This window comes from Castanea sativa, chromosome 2 (assembly GCF_040712315.1).
Source record: "Castanea sativa cultivar Marrone di Chiusa Pesio chromosome 2, ASM4071231v1".
In the NCBI taxonomy this organism is placed as follows: domain Eukaryota; kingdom Viridiplantae; phylum Streptophyta; class Magnoliopsida; order Fagales; family Fagaceae; genus Castanea; species Castanea sativa.
This window is the reverse complement of record NC_134014.1, coordinates 50,934,268-50,958,050: the sequence shown is the minus strand read 5'-3', so window position 1 is coordinate 50,958,050 and position 23,783 is coordinate 50,934,268. Positions and strand designations below refer to the sequence as shown.

The window sequence follows — 23,783 nt, the reverse complement described above, 5'->3', positions numbered from 1 at the left end:
GTTTCCTGATAGTTAACCTACTGCTTTTTCTCGTTTTGCGTTAGGCGATATTAGAGCTTTTCAATGATTTGGTATGGCAAAAAACCAAAGGTGAGCATAACAAGCATGTTGAAGGAGATTAACGGGTACAAGCCTTTTGGGATGCACTCCAAACTCATCAACAGAGTAAGAATGAGAATTCCATGAGATTTTCAATATGCTCATCAATCTTGGTTTCAAAGATCGACAAAGGTGATCGTGACGATGGTAGAGGTATACATGTCAAAGACTGTGCTTATAATTGATCCATCAACCTGCGCCTTCATAATTTTAATGATATTCCATATATACTAATTTGATGGGGTATCATACAAAGAAGATTTCATAGATTAGATCTTAGATCTTGGATATCTTGAAAAGTATTTTGCTTGTAGAAAGATCCCTGAATATTAATTTGAAGGTGTAAATTGTAATAGGAAAGTTTTTTATTGTGATGTAGCGGATTAGTGCAATGATATAGAGTATTTCAGAATGCGAAGGGGCAAGCCTAGAATTTTCTCATGGCCAAGAATGAAAAAGATGAAGGTAAACACTTCCTTTTCTTTTGATTTTGGTGAAATTATGTTTTTGTACAAGTCAAAATTATGAGGGAATAAACTCATATATAATGTATAGAAACAAGATTTTAGGCATTCCATTATCAAGTGAATTTAGGGTTCAATTATAACAAGCCAATTTTTGAGGAAGAAAATATTGAAGACGTTAAAAGTGACTAGCCTCTGAGCACGTGCGTGCTCAGAGGCTCGTTTATTTTTTTTTGGCTAAGGGTTAATTTAGAGTATCAATTATAATTTTGGATTACTACATTTTTCAATAACAAAAAAAATCTAGGGGTGTGATGAGTATTATGTGTGGCAAAATAATTTTTCATCACCCCTAAGCTTTTTTATTTTTTATTTTGGTAATGGTTAATTTAGAGCATTTATTATAATTTGGCATTACTACATTTTCCAATCACAAAAAAATCTAAGGATGTGATGAATAAATTATTTCATCCAAAACACTAAACACTCATCACACCCCTATATATTTTTGTGATTGAAAAATATAGTAATTCCAAATTATAATAGAGGTAAATTATTAATCTTTACCATATATATATATATATATATATAGAAGAGTCTCTAAGCACGCGCTCACACGCATGCTCAAAAGCTAGTATTTTGTAATTATCATTGTTTTTGGCAATTTTATTAATGTAGTAATCAATATTTTAATGATTGGAAGATGATTGTATTTACTGTTTGATGTTTTTGAATTGATTTTATATTCCCGAGTGAATATTTGATGTCCATTTGTGTGTTTCAAAGCAAGAGAAATTGAGGAAGGATTTACGATAGGTGTTTTTAAGGCATGTAGTAAAAAACAATGGGAAATCTCAAAAATTTGTATGAGTTGTTGCAAGAGAAAGGTTTACATAAAATTTTGAGCATTTTGATAAATATCATTGTACTTAGGTCTTATGGACAGATATTTCTGCATTTATTTTCTGCTCTGCACCCTTTCTACTTTTTTATTAACAAAGATTTTCAATAGAAACCAATGGTTTTATGTGTCAAAATTTAGTGCTTGTGAAAGGTGCTATCTAATGTTTCTAAATTTATTTCAAATTCCTGAGTTAATATTTTTGGTCCAATTTCAAAATTATTTTGATGGATGTTTGAATTCATAGTGAAAAATAATTTCTTCAAACTTATTTCAAATAGAAGAAAAACTGAAATTATCATCTTTAAAAATAGTGTTTCTCACGATAAAAATCATTAGCAAAGTTTTTCAACATACATATTATTTGTTGTTTGCTCAGTTAAATCTCATTACTTCCTTAGGCTTTCACAATTTTTGGTACCACTTAACTATACTTTCTTTAAAAAATATTGCATTTGCATCTCCTATAAGAGAAATACATATATGATTAATTGGTTAAAATATTATCTAACTTGAATGATAGATAAGCAATAAAACTTTAGTAAATTTTTTCCATCCTATTTTTTAGCAAGAAAATACAGCTTCTCAAGTTTAGATTACATTGGTAACACCTGTGTGATTCGGGCTGCTATATTAGAAACAAATGCAAAAGAATCCTATGAAGACCATTCGATACCATTTCCGGCCTTTGTAATGCGTCCTGTAGTGAAAAGAGATACTACAACGCCCATTGAAATGAACCCTGCTCATAATGTTTTGAAATCCACTACTCCAATGTCCTATCTAGTCATCAAAATATTTTCGAATGACTTTCCCCAAGATTTCATCAATCACCACAAGACATTGAACATGCCTAAAAAAAAAAAAAATTAACCAAACATAAGTTCAACCCACACGCAAAAAGAAAAACTTAAACTTCGATTTAAATATTACTTAAATTCATTGAAAATACATACCTCCTATCCTGAGCAATACCCCTTTTCACACTTCAAAGTTTTCCACAATTGTCAAAAATGAAAATGAATTTAATATGGAAGTTGGGTAACAAGTGTTGTGTTTTTGACTTTTTGGTTAACCACTTTGTTGTGGTTGATTTATCAGATTGTCTTTTAAATAGATAAAGCAATTTGAAAACCAATAGAAAAGTGGGTTTGTTTTGTAGGCAATGTTTGAGTGGGAGTTAGAAATGTATTTTTACTAAGTTGTCATTCAGTTTTGTCTCTACTTAAACTTAAAAGTGTTGTGGTATTTTGGGGAAAAAAAAAGTTCGGTTTAAATAGGAGAAACCTTTTAAATAGTAGTATTGTAAGTGCACAATTGCACCTGGCCCCAAGAACAGTTACGGGCCCAGGCCCAATGAGCCTTAAACAATGTAATTTGTAGAGTGTGGGTTTGAAACCCAGGTTAGAAGCGTTTGAGGATTAAACAGCAAGCTAAAGATGATAAAGACTAAAAAAAGAAACAACAAAGAATGCTCTGAACCAATCTGCCCGGACATAAGCCGAGAACTGTTCTTATATAATTTCTCTCTCTTTTTCTCTTTCTTTTTGGTTACAAAGAGGGAGCCCCCTTTTTCTGTCTTAGATTGCTCTTTAAATACTACTCTTTTGAATACTTTGTACACGTGTTGCTTTACCTCCCCTTTAGCCTAGATATTTCTTTTCCCAGTGCCTTTGAATAGTAACCAGAAGTTTCTCTTCCACTGTTCAGGTGTCACTTCCCCATCAATGCGGCCAGGGTGGTAGGTGCAGGGTCTTTAATGTGGAGGTAGCAGCCTTTATCTTTGACATTTCTTCAACACCAGTGCTTCTGGGGGCATTCTAGGGTTTACCCCTTTTAACCATTGGCCTTAACCGTGTCATCCCCTAATCTTTATTACGAAACCCCGAGTTCTTCGGTGTCCGTCCGAGGGTAAGTTCACCCTCGGCTGGATCCTCGGACCCTCGGCGTATGGGCCGACCCACAGTACCAATAAATTCTAAACCCAGTAGCAGGTCGGCCTTCCTTAACACGGCCCAAAAGGCCCACATTCTCATCAGGATCTTTTTACCCCCACAAGTATAGATGATGAAATTGTAGACCGAGATACTATTTTGCACGAAAAAATTAACCAAACATAAGTTCAACTCACACACATAAAGAAAAACTTAAACTGCAATTTAAATATTACTTTAATTCATTGAAAATACATACCTCTTGTCCTGGGCAATACCCTTTTTCACACTTCAAAGTTTTCCACAATTGTCAAAATCGAAAATGAATTTAATATTGGTGTTGGGTAATAAGTGTTGTGTTTTTGACTTTTTGGTTAACCGCTTTGTTGTGGTTGATTTCACAGATTGTCCTTTAAATACATAAAGCAATTTGAAAACCAATAGAAAAGTGGTCCTGTTTTGTCTACAATGTTTTAGTGGGAATTAGAAATATATTTTTACCAAGTTGTCCTTCAGTTTTGTCTCTACTTAAACTTAGGAGTGTTGTGGTATTTTTGAACAAAAAAAAGTCCGGTTCAAACAAGGGAATCTCCTTAAATAGTAGTATAGATGATGAGATTGTAGACCGAGATACTATTTTGCATGAAATTATTGAAGAGGCTCTAGAGGAAAACACAAAGTTAGATTGAAGTGATTTGTAAAATTGCATCGAGGAAAATATTGTGTTGAGGAAATTGTTCTATTACAAATCTAATAGGGTATCAATTAGAATCAGTTTAGGAATATTCTATTTGTAAATAATTTTTCTGGAGCCATTAAATAGACCTCCAAGATGTAAAATGAAATTAGCAATTTACATTTAATAAAATTGAGGTTTTTACTTTTTTTTGGTAGATTCCAATATTCTTCCTTGTTAATTTGAGGATCTCCTATCACGATTCTGTTCTACTTCAAAATGTTTATAAAAAAAAAAAAATCATACAAAATGTTAAAAAAACGAACATGTGGATGAGGTTTAATCCATTAAGAGACGCAAAAAGAATTGTAGTGGATGACTTGTCCATGCATTCATTCAAGTGCACCCTGATTTCAAACTGACAAGGTCAATGATGTATGGAAAATTATATCATGTATCGGCTACATGTGTGTGAGAGAGAGGGGCAGTGTATATACTTGCTCATCATGTTCTATATCCGGACAATAATTCTTTATTATAAATACGGCACCAAGCAAGGCAAATACTGCACACAATAAAAATCAGTGTCCGTACGTAGCCTTTGCTCTAAACACTCGCTCAAACACTGTCTTCACTGAACAAAAAATGGCAGCGACTCATATTGCTACTCTCATCTATGACCGTGTGAAAGAGGTTAAGGAATTCGACGAATCCAAGATGGGTGTCAAGGGCCTCGTTGATTCTGGCATAACCTCAATACCCAATATGTTCATTCACCCACCTGAGACTCTGTCCACCCTCAAAAAACCCACCTCTCAAACATGCACCAAAAAGACCATACCGTTAATCGACCTTTCCAACTCAACATCCCCACCAAAAGGCACCAACTTGTGGAACAAATCAGAGATGCCACTTCCTCATGGGGCTTCTTCCAAGTCATCAACCATGGGATACCTCTGTCAGTCCTAGACGAAACCATGAACGCAATCAAAGCCTTCCATGACCAACCCCACGAGGTCAAGTCCAAACTCTATACCCGTGCCCACGATAGGGAAGGGGTTATATACACGAGCAACTTTGACTTGTACCGAACTAACGCTGCAACCTGGCATGACTCGCTCGCGGTTTGGTTGTCCCCAGAGAAAAAGCGTGCAGAGGAGAAGGAAATTCCTGAGGTTTGTAGGAAAGAGTTGCTTGCATGGGATTTGCATTCAGCAAAGGTGGCTGAGGCTTTGTTGGAGTTATTGTCTGAAGGGTTAGGTTTGGGGGCTGAGAAGTTTAAGGACTTGGGGTTTTTGGTTTCTAAGCTGATTGTGGGACACTACTATCCTTATTGTCCACAGCCGGATCTGACGGTGGGGATTAGACCTCACACAGATTCAGGGTTGACTGTGTTGTTGCAGAACCAGGTGGGAGGGTTGCAAGTGAAGCATGATGATGAGTGGGTGGATGTAGAGCCCATCCCTGGAGCATTGACGATCAACATTGGCGATACCATTCAGGTATAAACATATTTTCTTTTGAAAAAAAAAAAGAAACAATTTCCTCGGCACAATATTTTTCAGGACTACTACTAATACTAGATGTTGCGTTTTTTTTTTCTTGAATAACACGTTTTATTGAAAAACAAGGACAACAAAAAGGGGTTTGAGAGAAAAAAATAGCCTCTCAGATTACAAAAAATGGATTGATACATAATAAAATATTAAACTCATGTAAAAAATAATGTTACCTTTATTACTATAAGTCATATCAAAAGTTAGAAAATGATTAAATTGCAAAACACACTTCTAAAATTTAATTGGATGAAATAAAATATGTGGCAAACTTATGTGTTACTTAACAAACACATCATAACAAGATGAACAAAGGGGTTGTTAATCAAATCAATACCCTAACTAATTAAAGCAAGGATATCAAAATTTTAAAATGTTAGGAGGCAAAATCAAAATGATCCTAAACTTTAAGATGTGCTTTACAATTTAGTCTAATTCAATAGTATAACCAAAGGGGGGATTTAGACCTTGGTTGGTTATCCTAATAAAGGAAAATATCCTATATAACTGGGCATTAGACTATGTTTTAGAAAGGTCTCAATAATAATAACAACACGTTAATTAGTGTGTAACTATTAACATGTCTCACGTCACTCCATGTTTATGACTATTGTAAGATGTAATTTATAAGAAAATGGTGCTCCTATAATTCATGTTTGTCCGGATTGTATTGTTTCATTTGGATTAATGTATTTAAAGAGAAATATTTTGATTTTAAACTATAATTTAAATAACTTGAATAAAGTATGAAATGAAAAAATTTTCTCTCCTATGAATGAAATTTATTGATAGATTCAATATAACTAAGTGTAAGATGCCATTTTAAATCTGTAACATTACAAGCGTTTTTATTTAGAATAAGAAATTGTTCTTCAAATTCCTTGATTTGAAATCCTCAAATTCAAACATTATTTATAGAATTTTGTGCATGATATTCAATAAAAACACTTACATCATGTGTTTTTGCCGTGTCATGTTCTCTGCGTACATGTTAGAAAGTTTTGTCACAATTCTCACTAGTTTTGTAATTTTTATTTAATTATTTTCTAACAGATAATGTCTAACGACAAATATGTAAGTGTGGAGCATCGTGTTTTGGCTAAGGCATCTAAAGAGCCACATATCTCAGTCATGACATTTTTCGACTTGGAGACTGAGAGCGATACTAATTACTATGGAGCATTACCAGAATTATTGACACCCGATAAACCAGCTCTTTACCGCAAATTCACGATGCCAGAACTCCTAGAAGGTTTTTACAGCAAGGGATTGGAAAACAAGTTTTTCATTCAAAAAATCAGGCTGTGAAATGAGAGTGCTAACTAAATAAAGCTACAAGTAGAATATTTTCACAAAAATTTCACAATAAAATCTAATTGGCATGCTTTAATTGGTTCTCATCTTGGCTCACCATTTGTATTACTTTTTCACTTACCATTAACAGTTTACTACCTAGATTTTGTTGTGAAATTGTTCTGAAAATATTATAATTGTAGCACTATTCATACTAAACATCAATTTTAAAGTCAATATAATGCATGTTGCATATTTATGTAGCTATATGAATGGAATGGAGTGACCCATTCCTTGCTCTAGAATGTGTATTGCTTGAGGCATAATAAATGACGCAAACTCAAGTACTTGGCTTAAAGCTACCTAACTATGAATAAAATTCATGCGAAATAAGCTTTTAGTATATATTTTGTTTCATATTGCTTTTTTCTCGAACCAATTTTTCAATCTGAGTGGTACCTCTTCCAAATAAGAAAAGTAAGGACCAACATTTACAAGCCAATTAACTTGAAGCACCCCATAATGTAATGGGTTCTAAAATACAGGGATCAACATCACTCTACAAATATAAATACTTGTGGAGTGTTGGGGGTAAGAGTCGGGGTTCAAGTCTCCAGAAGAGAGTTTAACATACATATACACTTAAATTAGGTTAGAGTAAAATTTTTATCTTGTACATAAAAAAAAATTTCCTTCTTTTCCCTCTTTTGAATTAGGATCTCTAAATAAACTTTTAGCTGAAAACTGCAACTCACTTTAAGAAGGAAAAATATCATAGGTATGGGACCCAAAGATTGGAGAAATCATAAATTAGAAGTGGGACAACCAAATGACAATTTCATCCTGTATAAGAAATACCCATTGGGAAATGTCATAATTTTTTTTTCAATTGTTTTTACCAGCAGTACAACTTCATCTCACCAATGGAACAAAATCATATGAAAAGCTCACAACAAATTAATGTCAAACATTTTAACCTCAAAAAAATTACACTATAAGACACTGCTAGCTCCAAAGCTTTTGAGTTCTTCTAGCCTATAATTGGAATTACATTATGAAAGGAGGCCAAATTTACACCCCCCCCTTGTTTCTGTTTCTCTTCCGAATCATATCTATTCTCTCAAAATATTCTTCCCATTCCAAGCATTGGTTCTCAACTGTTATTACTGCCAACCACCATACTGTTATAATCACAATTACCACTTGGGATGCACGAACGCAGCAAAATGGCCGCCGCACTCGCGTCCGACGCGGCGACGTGTGAGGGACGCCGCTGCTTGCACATCCGTGAAGCGTCCATTTTTTTTGTTTTCCGATTCGCGCTGACTTGGGCCGACCCGCGCAGAATCAGGCCGACTCGTGCCAATTTGGGCTGAATCTGTCCGTATCGGCTAAAACCGCCGATACACGCCAAATTTTTTTTAAAAAAGGTCCTAACTAATCTAACCCGATTCATTCTTCTCATCTTCAACTCTCTCTCACTCGTCTTTGTCGTTGGTTTCTTAAAGGAACCCACCTCCTCACAGCTAATAGCTTCTCCATTATTTTGCTTCTTCTTTTGCATTTTTGTGTTCTCTTCTTCTTCGCTTCTTCTTTTTCAGTCCTTTGCGTCATTGCGTGTAGTCTGTCGTGCCTTCACTGCCTTGTATTGATTTATTGTTTAATACTTAATACTTTAATTTCTTTTAGTTTTGTGAGCCCTTCACACGTGAGTGACTTATTGGAAAGCTAAAAGTTTCAGCCTTTAGTCATTTTTGTTGACTTCTAAGCAACCCCACTCCATGCGGCTAGCCTATGTCTTACCATTTTCAATTTTTTTTGCTTCTTTTAATTTTATCATTACTCTTGTTATAATCTAAAAAATAATTATTAGTTATTTATTATCATTGAGTGATATTTTAATACTTCTGTCAATAATTCAAGTGTCAAAAACTTTGGTATACTTATTACTATCTATTTTTTTTATTATTATTATTATTATATGAGTTTTCTATTATTATTATAAAAAAAAGCAAGCTTAGCAATATAAAAAATATATAAATAAAAATATTTTTAATAATTTTTTAATTGCCGCACCTCACCATACTTGCACTCTATTTTTTCAAAAATTGCCGAGTCCCGCACCCACACTCGCACCAGCACCTGTACCTAAAAACGCACCTGTGCTTCATAGGTTACCACCCATATATCGAGTTTGGACCTCTACCACTAGCTGAACCTCCATAACCACTAGCAACTCCTCTTTGACCAGGAGGAGGCATACCACTCCCAAGTCCCAACATATGGTGGTCATTGGCCTTGCGGTGAATATAGCCCTCCACCGTAGCGGTGAATATAGCCCTCCACCGTAGCCTCCAACTTTGGCCTCACGATTTTGGTTATAACCCCCACTCTGGTTTCCTTTAGGATTGGTGCTTATTTGGACATCCAGGAGAACCGTGAGGCCTTCCATATTGTTAATGACTAGGTCCAGTAGACACTGGAGGTTGTGTATTGATGGGATGATTAGGCCTATGCCAATGTTGCGAATGATCTTACTCGGTATGTTGAATGGGGGGCAGGTGGGCATGCTGTTGAGGGTGCTGCAATATCTCTTGGCTATTTCTTCATTTTGTTGTTGTTTTTAAATTTTTTTCCCTTTAATTTCTAATGTGATGATTCATACTGCGGCAGGCTACATGATCCAAAGATAAAGCATGGTTACAAAGGTAGCACCATAGCACAAAGGTACTCTCACAAAACTCAAACCCCAAATACACCTAAACAACTATCTCTCACTAGAAGCACGTGACAAGAAAATTTGAAAATTTTCTATAAATCCAAAGCACGACTTAGCTCTATTCTATACTGCTCTTTATTCAATATTGTGGCACAACTCAATTCTCATGCTATTAAAAAAAGCTGCCTTCATATACATCATGAGTTTGGCCAGTGCTTAATGCCCTTTTGGTTGCTGAGGTTACTGATGTTTGTACGAAGTAGAAGGTTGCATGGGAATTGCATGCAACAAAGGTGTCTAAGGCTTTGTTGGAGTGTCTGAAGGGTTAGGTTTGGAGGCTGAGAGACTGTGGGTTTAACCGTTTAAGACCTACTAGATAGTAGATACATCTAAAAATGCACATGACTTTAAATTTTGAGGTTTGCATAACACGTAGGTGAAGTTCAATTTCGCTGCTATTTTGTGTAGCACTTGATGACATCAATTTGCTATTTCAAATTTCCAACATGATTATATGTCTTTGATTTTCAGGTTTTACATAAGTTATTTTGTCTATGAGTTCATGAAGATAGTTCTCAAAGTTGAGTCCGCATGGAAGTACAATTCTGCCATAAAGTACATTATTGGAGAACGCTTCTTCTAGACAATTGAACTCTTTTTAAATTTTTAAAACAAAAACTGATAGAAGTTTTCCATCAATGAATCTTCTCCGTTAATTTTTTATTTTTATTTTTATTGGAAGAAAAGTGAACATATTTTCCCTCAAATTTTCCTTTTTATTTTTATTTTTTATGGGCAAGGTATAATGTCTTGATGTTTTGATACCATGTTCTAGATGTTTTGAAGACTTGAACCTCGGCATTTGCCTCCATTCCATCCTATAAAAACTTGTATTTGTGGGAGTGACCATTGTACCAAAGGTGCATAGTGGTATTAATTAATCACATAATACTAACATGCTATAAATTGGTTCAACTTCAATTGAAAATTTAAGACATGAACTTATAATTTCGTCTAAAAAAATGAGAAGAATTTCTTTTATTATTCAAGCAATCAATAAAACTAGAGTCACAACAAAAATTCATAACAATAAGAGTATCTATGTCAGGTGATATGTAAATTGGGCAGTGATATGAAATTTTTATTGTCAACCTCACCACAAATCAAGCAATCAATAAAACTAAAGTCACAACAAAAATTCATAACAATAATGGTTTATATGTAAGGTGATATATAAATATGAGGGTGATGTGAAATCTTTGTTGTCACCTTCGCTAGAAATTAGAAATTTGCAATTTTTCATGTTGTGTGCTTATTGGATTGGGTGGGTTGAGGATAAAAATTTCAACCAATTGCAAAAAATGGCATGTTAATTGAAAATTTGGGTGGTTTTGACTCGACACATTAAGTGAGTTATGCAAGTTAGATTTAGTTATGTGTCATATACTAAATTTTAAAATTTATTTTACCATTTACAGATAAATTTAAGAAGTTCTATTTCCTTTAAATCCTATAAATCATTGAAGAAAACTACAGAAAGTAACTCACTTGCCCATAGATCAAACTATAAATATCCACATTTCCTAAAGACTTAAATTATGAGTATTTTAAAATGAACCTTTTCTAAAAAAATAAATTAATAATAAAAACTATGAGTATCATAACCAAGTCACTGTACATGGTTACGAATATGTTGGAAAGTATCATTCATTTTTCATTTAAAACATGTGTAAGTTATGGAGTTAACAAAATTTAATTAAATTCTAGGTGAAAATGCAAATTGAATCCTCCAAGTTTAACTAAAATTCATTTCAGGCCTCTAACATTACTTTTATTTAATTGAGTCCTCTAAGTTTCATATTTATTTAATTCAAGCATTTCGTCCAATTCCGTTAAAAAAATTACTATCAAGTATGTAATTAACTAATGAAAAAAGATTTTTCGAAAAAAAAAATTCTCACATAAAAAATCTATAAAATGTTTTTATTAATTTATTAGTGTTGTTGTCAATGTCTGACAATAATGAGTATGTACGTTCAACTAAAGTATGGAATGCATTAATGATATGTGAGTCTCACCACCTATGGACGCATATTAACAAATAATAGATAGGGAGACCAGCATACAATTTCGTCTATAGTAACCACTTTATTGCTTTTGCATTGTTGATTTGTTAATAATAGCCTTCTAGAGTTATCAACATGACCAAAAATGCTACTTATCATATTCTTATAATTATGTGGTATCTTTCATTTCACTAACCATCTTATAACAACCTAAGAAAAGTAAGTTATATAGTTGATTACTTCTTGCTATAGTAAAGATTCTCATTCTCTTGTGATTAAAATTTACTACAACAAATGACCAAAATCATACCAATGTACTCACATAACACTCATGCAACCAAAAAAAAAAAAAAAAAAAATTTAGTACAATATCAAATGAAGATACCATTGCCATAAAATTCTAGTATGAGTTTTTTACCTAGGTGGTACAAATTTCAATTCAGTCCAGAAGCAATTGTGGATTTGTGGAGCAGCAATGGAATTTAGTTCAGACTGAAAGCAAAACAGTCTAAATGGGAGGATAAGTAAAGTTATAACATGAGCATAACTCGATTTTATAGAGTTCGATTTTGCTTTATAACTCGATATTCTAATAGTCGGTTATATAACTCGAAGTTACAGTAATTGAGTTATGTACGGATTAATACAAAAGAAAATGCTACGCCTGACACCAGGACAGTCTGAATGGGAGAAGTATAGCTATAACACGAGCATAACTTGATATTTTTATAGTCGGTTATGTAACTCGATTTTATAATAAACGAGTTATTCAGGGATTAAAAAAAAAAAATGCCACGCTAGCAGGCTAGCATGGCAAAAATCTCGTCCAAACTCGATTACAAAATGATCGAGTTCTTCATAAAACTCGATTGCGGTAATGTCAAGTTACAAAATAGTGGCATTTCCCTAATTACTTTGAGAAAGAGAGCAAAATGCTGAAAAGTTTGTGAGAAAGAGGCAAATGCCCATTTTGGCCTAGATCTTGGGTATCTTGAAAATTATTTTGCTTGTAGAAAGATCCCTGAATATTAATTTGAAGGTGCAATTTGTAATAGGAAAGTTTTTAATTGTGATGTAGCAGATTAGTGCAATGATATAGAGTATTTCAGAATGCGAAGAGGCAAGCCTAGAATTTTCTCATGGCTAAGAATGAAAAAGATGAAGGTAAACACTTCCTTTTCTTTTGATTTTGATGAAATTATGTTTTGTACAAGTCAAAATTATAAGGGAATAAACTCATATATCATGGATAGAAACAAGATTTTAGGCATTCAAATATCAAGTGAATTTAGGATTCAATGATAACAAGCCAATTTTTGAAGAAGAAAATTTTGAAGACGTTGAATGTGATGATGAAATTGTAGATCGAGATACTATTTTGCACGAAATTATTGAAGAGACTCTAGAGGAAAACACAAAGTTAGATTGAAGTGATTTGTAAAATTGCATTGAGGAAAATATTGTGTTGAGGAAATTGTTCTATTACAAATCTAATAGGGTATCAATTAGAATCAGTTTAGGAATATTCTATTTAGTAAAATAATTTTTCTGGAGCCATTAAATAGATCTCCAAGATGTAAAATGAAATTAACAATTTACATTTAATAAAATTGAGGTTTTTATTTTTTTGGTAGATTCCAATATTCTTCCTTGTTGATTTGAGGATCTCCTTTTTTAATTTAAAGGTTTCATTAAGTTAGAACGAAATCTAATCCCTATCACGATTTTGTTCTACTTCAAAATGTTTATAAAAAAAAAAAATCATACAAAATGTTAAAAAAACGAACGTGTGGATGAGGTTTAATCCATTAAGCAGGGCCAACCTTAGGCCTAGGCCACTTAGGCCACCGCCTAGGGCCCCCTACTAGAGGAAGGCCCCAAATTTTGGGGGGAAAATTGATATATTAAAAAACAAAATTGGAGATATAGAAAACAAATAGTTTTATATTTTTCCTCTACTTTTAAGAAATTCGAAAGAATTGAGTAATGCTAGAGATAATACAACTTTAAATATATGGGTCTTATAAATAGAGTAATGCTATAGTTACAAATTATTTTACAACATTTTTACAAATTGATGTTATAACCAACTTCTTACTAGTTCTCATCTAGACCCACCGATAACATCACTTTTTTATTTATCTATAATCATTTACTACATCATCTTTTTGTAAAAGTTTTTATAAAAGAATTTGTATCTCTAGCATTTTCCCTTATAAATATATATTTCACTAATCACAAGAAATAATTCAAATAGGAAACTGTTAGAAATATTATTAATTTTACTTGAAAACTGTGCGTTTCAAAATAAGGCTGCTGGGCCTAAGGGGAGTTTGGGCTCACAATTTATTTGTATGGTGGGCTTTTGGATTTCCTACCACGGGTGGTGCTATGCTCGGCTGCCCCGTTTCCTGAGTCTCCCCTCTTTTCTCACTAACACTCCCCTTTCTTCCTTGGAGATGATCAGTATTACTTTCTCTAGTCTTTCCACTCTGGAATTGCCAACCCCTCCAACTGAGTTCCCCTTGCCTATTTATAGCTAAGGTTAATGGAGTGATCATCATCATTCCCCTGGTGGGTGGAATGAGAGGTCCAATACCTTCTCCCCTAGGTGGATGTTTAATGGTGAGTGGGGAAGGTGGCAGTGGCATTGAAACTAGCTCTACCGCCGGATTTGATGCTCGGCATGGGCGTTCCCTAGGCAATGGAAGGGAGGTCCAATACCGTTTCGCCTAAGTGGATGTTTGGTGATGGGAGAGAGAAAAAGATAGTGGCGTTGGGACCAGCCCCGCTAGTAAGTTCTGTGCTCGGCAAGGGCACGCCACAGGCTGCTTCGAGCACTCCGAGCTCAAACCCCTCGAACAGCATATGCGTTACAATGTGTGATCAGTGCGGGGCTCTTATACAAGTTAGTCTTCATGGGTCTCAGGGCGATGGGGCTTGACGGGGGGTGAGGCCCGTACAATATCCCTCCCTTGATTCATGCTTTGCTTCAGGTGATGAATCAAGGATCTCGAGCAAGTCGTGGTAATGGCTTCCCGCGGATGTATACTCTCTGCACACGACCAGGGTGATTGTCATAGCAGAATTTTGGAAAATGGCGCTGTATCAGGTCGTTACGTCAGTAAGTAATATTTGGTAGTTGGTGAACCGCCCGACGGTTCGTGAACCGTGCCCACGCGTGTGGGGGGTTATCCAAGAAAGGGATTTGGGAGGGTTTTCCCGCTCCTGGCCTCATTAAATGCTTCAAAGTCCTATAAATAACCTATTCTGGACTCATTTTCACTTTTTGCGTTCCTTTCGCTCCCAATCCCTCCCTTGCCGAGCATTTTTCTCCTGCGCAAAACTTCCTCAGTTCTTCACTCCCTAGAGCCCAAAGTAAGTTCTCTCTGTCTCTCTTTCCTTTTCGATTCTCTTCCATTTCATACTCTAGGAATGGGGTTTTCTCACCTACTTACCCCTGGGGCTACCTTGGCTAGTTTTAGAGAGACCTTTGGCGTCCCAGGGGATGTCGACGTTGCGTATTGCAATGTGGGCGACCTCGAACTCCAGAGAGCTGCTGGCTCGAATGCAGCGTTCTTTCCACTGATGTCCATACTTGAGGGTGGGGTTAGGTTCCCTGTAGACCCTCTCATAATAGGTACCCTAGGGTTTTACAGTTTGTGCCCCGACCAATTTCCCCCCAACTTTTATAGGGTTGTTAGTTGTGTCAGCTAGTTAAATCACATGTTCGGGTTGCAGTTGAACTAGCACGACATAAATTTCATGTATAAACTGTGCGGCAACTACACAAGTGATTATTACTTGAAAACTAGAGATACATGAGTTCGGCTTATATCCTGCCTGCCCGACTCTAATAGGAACTTGGCAGGAGAGTTCGTTCGGGTGCGTGGTAACTGGCATGCCAGTGAGCTTCTTTGCCCGCTCTCACCACGGGAAGTTGGTCGGTACTGACAATCTCCATTTGATTTGTTCTTGCATCTTATATATTTTTTCTTTTATAGTTGATTGGTTTGTTCCGGGACTTGTTGCAGAATCCAAAGGTTCTTTCCGGACGCTCGAGTTATACACGTGCGAGACCTCAAATTCGTTCTTAGGTCAGAGATCTTCGTGCATGACAACGGGCAACTTAGGGCATCTTATTTGATCCTCGACGTTAACTTTGTGTACACCACTTGGCAAAACTTCAGCTAGACGGTTTTGGTAGACAGTGCGCTCCTGTCGTACATCGACGTGCGATACAAGAAATGCCTTCCCCCCGGGCTCACCACAGGCGAGGCTCGAGAACGTGGCCCGTGCTATACTACTGTAGACGACATCGCGCCTGTGAGGGACGGTTCTGCTGAGCGCGTGTCACAGAATCGACGGAGGCTCGAAGCAATCGGACAGCCAGAGGACGCCACCCCCGTAGCCGAGGAACGAGCTGCCGAGCCAGTAGGTATTCCAGGCGCTACATCCGACCACGTGGAGAGAATGGTGATGCATAGGGAGATGACCCTTTCTCGGTTCATTCCTGGCGCTGGACCTACGGCTCAAACTCAGTCCCCAAAAGGAACGGGTCAAACTCCTCCCAGGGGTGAAAACAGGAAGAGAAAAAGGGTTGCCAAGAAGAACCCTCTTGTCCCGGGTGACACTTTGTCGAAGACCCCACCCCGTGCATTGGGCGGTTCTAGGCTTCCAAAGGCGCTGGTGGTCACACCCTTTGCAGTTCAGGTTGGAGCAAAAGTGGCTTCTTCTTCCCGATCGGGAGTCGGCTGGCAGCACACCTTCTGGTTAGGTGATGAGTGCTTGCCGAAAACCACCAGCGTCCGGCTATGGGACAGGGGTGAAGGGGGGCGAGTGGCCCAAAGTTTGGTGCAAGGCCTCATGCTGCCCGAGGATGTCCATTATTATGCGCAAGGCGATCACGAGACACTTGCCACGTGACTACAATGGCATTCCATTGCGGTAACAATCTATTCCCCTTGGCTGTGTACATTGTAATGAGTGGTCTTTTTTTTTTTTTTTTTTTTTTTTTTTTTTTTTTTTTTTCACCATTTGGCTACTATCCTATCTTCAGGCTGCTCAGTTGACTAGCATTATGAACGGGCGGTTGAAGGATGCGGCCGAGGCCCTGGAGGGGGAAAAGGCGCTAAAGGCTATTGCTGAGGCCACGGCTAGGGAAAAGGGGGAGGCTGCCGCGGCATCGAAGAGGAAAGTGATAGATGCCGAGAACGCCCGGTAGGCCGCCGAGAGAAAGCTGACCGTCCTGGAGGCGAAGTTAGGGGAGACAGAGCTCAAGTTAGCGACGGTGGATAGTTTGAGTCTAGCCCAAGCTAATGAAATCGCCGGCTTGAAAGAGTCCCTCGAAGCCTGCGAGGAAAAGTGGTACAATGTTGGCTTCTCGGAGGCTGAAAACTTCGCGGAGCCGATCATTCACCAAGCTCGGCGCCATGGATTCGGGGAGGGATGGTTAGCTGCCCTTCAGGCGATAGGAGTAGCCGTGGACTCTCCGCTGTGGGACCTTGAGCAGATCCCTTACCCGGCTCCTCCTCCCCCCGTCGTTCAGAGTCGGACCGAGGCTTCAGATGAGGAGGAGACTATGAGTATGATTGACCTCGTGCGGGATATTGATGCTCACGGGGAGGCAGCTGACCCGAAGGTTACAAGCAACATTCGCGTCGGGGCCGAAGCTGCACCAGACTAGGTCCCACCGATAATCCAGACAATTGCAAGCGGAACTGAGCAACCCGTTCCTTCGCCCACACCAACCGACCCTGCCGTTTGAAGATTTAGCTTTTCTTTTCTCTTTTTTTTTTTAAAAATAAAATTATTGGTGTTATTTTTTTTTTGATGTTTGATGAGCTTAAATCACCGGGCTGTGGCGATGGAACAATTTCCTTGTCTTCCGGAAAGTTTTAATTAATGTCGTTTAAATATCGTTGTTTTAATTAATGTCGTTTGTGCTTCCCTGTTGCTTGCTTGGTAACTGCCGATCATGTACATGATTAAGGTTAGGTTTCCCATCATACCTTACTTTCTCACTTTTGGGGGCCGGGAGTAGCCCCTTTGAATTCAAGCCGTAGTGGCTTACGTTACTGGATGCTCGGCGTTGCTGGCCATGCCGAGAACGGGTCCTTGTACCTAGGTGAGAATAGCGTAAGGTTTTCACCTGCTCGGTGATAGGAATCGAATCGAGGGCAGGTTTCTTTCCTTAGATAAAAATAGCCTAAGGTTTTCACCTTCTCGGTGATAAGAATCGAACCGAAGGCAGGTTTCTGTGCTTAGATGGAAGTAGCCTAAGGTTTTCACCTGCTCGGTGATAGGAATCGAACCGAGGGCAGGTTTCTGTCCTTAGATCAAAACAACCTAAGGTTTTCGCCTACTCGGTGATAGGAATCGAACCGAGGGCAGGTTTCTGTCCTTATCGTGAATGATTTGCCTTTACCCTCGCGATTCTCTTTATAATTCTTGCCTGGCGATAATAACTTGAAATAAGAAAAAAAGGGGGAATCTTGCTGAATAAATGCCTTCGTATTAAACATGCAGTAATGCAGGATTACATCAAGTTTATATCTTTGGAGGGTGTCTGGTCACTGATAAATTTTTTTCAAATTGCGAACATTCCATGGCCGGTGGAGCAGTTTTTCCTCCAAATCCTTCAGATAGTATGCCCCTGCTCCGGCAATAGCAGTCACACAGTAGGGTCCTTCCCAGGACGGAGCTAGCTTTCCCGCGCTCGTCACTCGTATATTCCCCACGACCTTACGAAGTACCAGATCTCCCGCGGCGAACTCCCTCCTTCTGACGGCTTTATTGTACCTCTGGGAAAGCTTTTGTTGATACTTTGCCAGCCAAATGGTGGCCACTTCTCGGTGTTCCTCCAGCAAGTTCACCTCCTTGGCCGTCAACTTCTCGTTCTCGTCAGGAGCGAATCCCGCAACTCGGGCGCTGCACAGGTTTACTTCAGCAGGGATAACTGCCTCCGCCCCGGAAGTTAGAGACAATGGCGTTTCTCCTGTGGATCTCCTTGGAGTTGTTCGGTATGCCCATAGGACGCTTGGCAACTCCTCGGAACCAATAATCAGTTATCCTCGGAACAATGGCTTTAACCCGAGACACAGGAAGGATTTGAGAATTCAAGAGCCTGGCCCAGCGACTTGGGGAGTCAATGCGACGTTCAAAGAGCCCGTGCATCGCATCATTGATAGCATAAAAAATGAGCCGTATTTTAAGCGGCCGAACAGGATGGCGGGCGACCCGTCAAGGAGAAACCAGAATTTGTATTGCACCTATCACAAAGATAAAGGGCACACCACCGAGCAGTGTAGGGTGTTAAAAGATCACCTGGAATAGTTGGTGAAGGCGGGGCATTAGAAGGAGTTTCTAGTGGAGACGGGGAATAAGGAGACCGGGCAGGCAGATCAGCTGCGTCGAAACCCTCTCCCACCCTCTTTGGGAGTGATAGAGGTCATCCACGCAGCACCGAGGGTGATTAGAGCACCCACAACAAAAGGGGTGTTGACCGTGGTGTTAGTGGAGGGAAGCACGAGCGAACAATCCCCGGGGAAGAAGTCGAGGTACAGTAGACAACCCATAGCGTTTGACAACGACGACCTGGAAGGCACTACACAAACCCACCACGATGCTTTAATAGTCACGGCCCGTGTAAGGGGTTTTATAGTGAAGAGAATAATGATAGATCAAGGGAGTGGCGCAGATGTAATGTACCCGGACCTATACAGGGGGCTCGGCCTGAAAAAGGGGGACTTGTCCAAGTATGATACACCTTTAATGTGATTCGATGGGCATATGGTGGCTCTAGAAGGGCAGATTTCACTCCCAGTTATCATGGGAGGCAGGGAGGTAATGGTGACATTCATAGTGGTCGCCTCTTTCTCGCCGTACACGGCAATATTCGGAAGGCCATGGATACATGACATGGGGGCTGTACCGTCCACCTTGCATGTGAAAGTCAAGTTCCGAACTGATGAAGGGATTACAGTAATAAGGGGTGATCAGCAAATGGCCAGACAGTGTTTGGTAGCCATGGAAAACAAACAAACGGAGCAGAGGGAATCAGCTGAGAAGGCGCCCCTATAGCAATTATAGCATCCCCAGGTGGAGGGGACTAACGTTGTTGAGGATTTGGTAAGCGTAAAGATCTTACCGGAAGGTGAAAGGAGTTTTCAGATAGGGGCAGGCTTGAATGATGGGGAAAGGGTGTAGCTACTGCTGTTCTTTATACAAAACGTGGACGTGTTTGCATGGAATCCATATGAGGTGCTCGGTGTCGACCCCGAGTTCATAGTTCATAAGTTGAATGTGGATCTTCTATGCCCTCCCAAGAAACAGAGACCGAGAAGGTCTGCTAAGGAGCATGTGGAAGTCGTCAGACAGGAAGTTGGGAAGCTGAGAGAGGCGGGAGCCATAAGGGAAACGTTCTTTCCGGAATGGCTCGCAAACATGGTGGTCGTGAAAAAGAAGAGCAGTAAGTGGAGGGTTTGTATTGATTTTACTGATCTGAACCAAGCATGTTCGAAGGTTCCGTTTCCAATGCCGAAAATCGATCAATTGGTGGACGCTATGTGCGAGCACTTGAGAATGAGTTTCCTTGATGCTTTCCAAGGCTATCACCAGATTGCCCTAGCCGCTGAGGATCAGGAGAAAACGGAATTCTTAACACCCAATGCTAACTACCACTATACCGTGATACCGTTTGGATTGAAGAACGCGAGAGCCACTTATCAACGAATGATGACGAGGATGTTTAGGGATAAGATTGGATGGACAATTGAAGTGTACATTGACGACATGGTGATAAAAAGAAAGCAAGAAGGGCAGCACATTGACGACCTGAAAGAAGTGTTCGAGATACTCCGACGACACTGGCTGCGCCTCAACGCCGACAAGTGTGCCTTCGGGGTTGCATCTAGCAAGTTCTTGGGTTATTTGATTACTAAACGGGGGATCGAAGTTAACCCCGATCAAATTGAAGCCGTGAAACGTCTTAAACTGCCGAGCAATCCGAAAGAGGTTCAAAAGCTGACCGGTATGCTGGCTGCTCTTAACTGATTTATTTCCAAGTTCACTGATCGGTGCCAGCCCTTTTACCAACTTCTGAAGAAGTGGAAGGGGTTCTAATGGGACGAGGAGTGTGACAGAGCCTTCCAAGATCTAAAGGATTACCTTGGGCGGGCATCGACGTCGTCAGCCCTGGAACCAGGAGAAGACTTGTATATGTGACTCTCGGTATCCGAGCATGCAGCAAGCGCCATACTATTGAGCGATAGCGGTGTACAGCTCCCGATTTATTACATCAGCAAGACGTTAGTCGACGCGAAGACCAGGTATTTACCACTGGAGAAACTGGTGCTGGCACTTGTGTATTCCACCTAAAAATTACCCCATTACTTTCAGGCCCACACAGTCCACATCTTGACTGAGTACCCACTTCAGTCGTTGTTGAGGAGGTTTAACTTTACGGGGAGGATAGCCAAGTAGGGGACTCGGCTGGGCTCTTTCAACATTAGATACAAGCCGAGGAACTCAATGAAGGGACAAGTACTTGCAGACTTTATTGCCGAGTTCTCGCCAAGAAGTACGGACATAACCTGCCGAGTAGAGGTCAAGCCATGGAAGGTATTTGTGGATGGCGCGTCCAATGTGGCTAGGATCGTGGTCATCACCCCGGAAGATCTAAAGCTACAACACTCATTCAGATTAAGTTTCAGGGCTTCTAATAATGAGGCCGAATATGAGGCTCTGCTGGCTGGACTAAGGGTTGTCACGGATCTGGGGGTAAAGGAGGTGGAAGTGTACTCGGATTCCCTCTTAGTAGTAAGTCAGGTCCAAGGGAACTTCGAGGCCAAAGATCCCCAGATGATAGAATATTTACGGCTAGTAAAGCAGATGATGAGTAACTTTATGACAGTCAAGATCGAGCGGATAGCCCGGGGACAGAATCGGCACGCCGATTCTTTGGTAACTCTGGCATCATCAATAGCTGACGAGGTACCTCGGCTAATCAGGGTGGAGTTGGTGCCTGAACCAAGTATTACAGGTCATTGAAGCCGAGAAGTGCTGGATGGATCTAATCATCGACTTTCTTGCAGAAGATCGAGCCTCGGAAGATGAGAAAGAGGCAGCCAGAGTATGGCGAACTTCCGCTCGGTTCTGGTTATCTGCTGATCGGAAGCTATATCGCAGATCATTCGAAGGGCCATACCTACAGTGCCTTCGCCCCAGTCAGGCTAAAGAACTATTAGCTAAACTGCACGAGGGAGTTTACGGTAGCCATGTGGGGGGATGCTCACTGGCGCAACGAGCAATGACCCAAGGGTTCTGGTGGCCGCAGATGAGGAAAGAAGCTACCGAGTATGCTCAGAGGTATAAATAGTGTCAGGTGCACGCGCCGATGATCTACCAATCGGCCAGGAACTTGAACCCAGTTTGCAGCCCGTGGCCATTTGCCTACTAGGGGCTAGATATAGTCGGACCATTCCCCCGAGCAACGGGCAACCGAAGGTTCGTGCTAGTGGCAGTAGACTACTTCACAAAGTGGGCAGAAGCTAAGACACTGGCCAACATTCGAGACGTTGACATTAAGAGATTCGTGTGAAGGAACATTATAACAAGGTTCTGCGTGCCGGAATCTTTAATATCGGACAATGGCCTGCAGTTCGACAGCAGGGCTTTCTGGGAGTTCTGCGAGAACCTCGGTATCCGGAACCGATACTCCACACCAGCCTACCCGCAGAGTAACGACCAGGCAGAAGCGACCAATAAGGCCATCGTGAGCGGTTTGAAGAAAAGATTGGAGGGCGCCAAGGGTAGATGGGCCAAAGAGTTGCTAAGCGTCCTATGGACATACCGAATAACTCCAAGGAGATTCATGGGAGAAACGCCATTCTCTCTAACTTACGGGGCAGAGGCAGTCATCCCTGCTGAAGTAAACCTGTGCAGCGCTCGAGTTGCGGGATTCGCTCCTGACGAGAACGAGAAGTTGATGGCCAAGGAGCTGAACTTGCTGGAGGAACACCGAGAAGTGGCCACCATTCAGCTGGTAGAGTATCAACAGAAGCTTGCCTGGAGGTACAATAGAGCTGTCAGAAGGAGGGAGTTCGCTGCGGGAGATCTGGTACTTCGTAAGGTCGTGGAATATACGCGAGCGACGAGCACGGGAAAGCTAGCTCCGTCCTGGGAAAGGCCCTACTGTGTGACTGCTATTGCTGGAGCAGGGACATACTATCTGGAGAATTTTGAGGAAAAATCGCTCCACCGGCTATGAAATGTTCGCAATTTGAAAAATTTTTATCAGTGACTGGAAACCCTCCAAAGATATAAACTTGATGTAATCCTGCATTATTGCATGTTTAATACGAAGGTATTTATTCAGCAAGATTCCCCCTTTTTTCTTATTTCAAGTTATTATCGCTAGGCAAGAATTATAAAGAGAATCGCGAGGGTAAAGGCAAATCATTCATGATAAGGACAGAAACCTGCCCTCGGTTCGAGTCCTATCACCGAGCAGGTGAAAACCTTAGGCTATTTTGATCTAAGGACAGAAACCTGCACTCGGTTCGATTCCTATCATCGAGCAGGTGAAAACCTTAGGCTACTTCCATCTAAGGACAGAAACCTGCCCTCGGTTCGATTCCTATCACCGAGCAGGTGAAAACCTTAGGTTGTTTTGATCTAAGGACAGAAACCTGCCCTCGGTTTGATTCCTATCACCAAGCAGGTGAAACCTTAGGCTACTTCCATCTAAGCACAGAAACCTGCCTTCGGTTCGATTCTTATCACCGAGAAGGTGAAAACCTTAGGCTATTTTTATCTAAGGAAAGAAACCTGCCCTCGATTCGATTCCTATCACCGAGCAGGTGAAAACCTTACACTATTCTCACCTAGGTACAAGGACCCGTTCTCGGCATGGCCAGGGACGCCGAGCGTCCAGTAACGTAAGCCATTACGGCTTGAATTCAAAGGGGCTACTCCCGGCCCCCAAAAGCGAGAAAGTAAGGTATGATGGGCAACCTAACCTTAATCATGTACAGGATCGACAGTTACCAAGCAAGCAACAGGGAAGCACAAACG

At 40.0% G+C, this 23,783-nt stretch overlaps 1 protein-coding gene and 1 pseudogene across 1 annotated transcript; both read left to right on the top strand.

Moving 5' to 3' along the window:
* Positions 1-4,705: 4,705 nt before the first annotated feature.
* Positions 4,706-7,306, top strand: LOC142626271 (1-aminocyclopropane-1-carboxylate oxidase homolog 4-like; annotated as a pseudogene).
* A 13,933-nt stretch (positions 7,307-21,239) lies between these two features.
* Positions 21,240-21,758, top strand: LOC142625484 (uncharacterized). Its single transcript, XM_075799129.1, has one exon. It carries the CDS (start codon positions 21,240-21,242, stop codon positions 21,756-21,758), a length of 519 nt encoding a protein of 172 aa, XP_075655244.1.
* Positions 21,759-23,783: the final 2,025 nt, after the last annotated feature.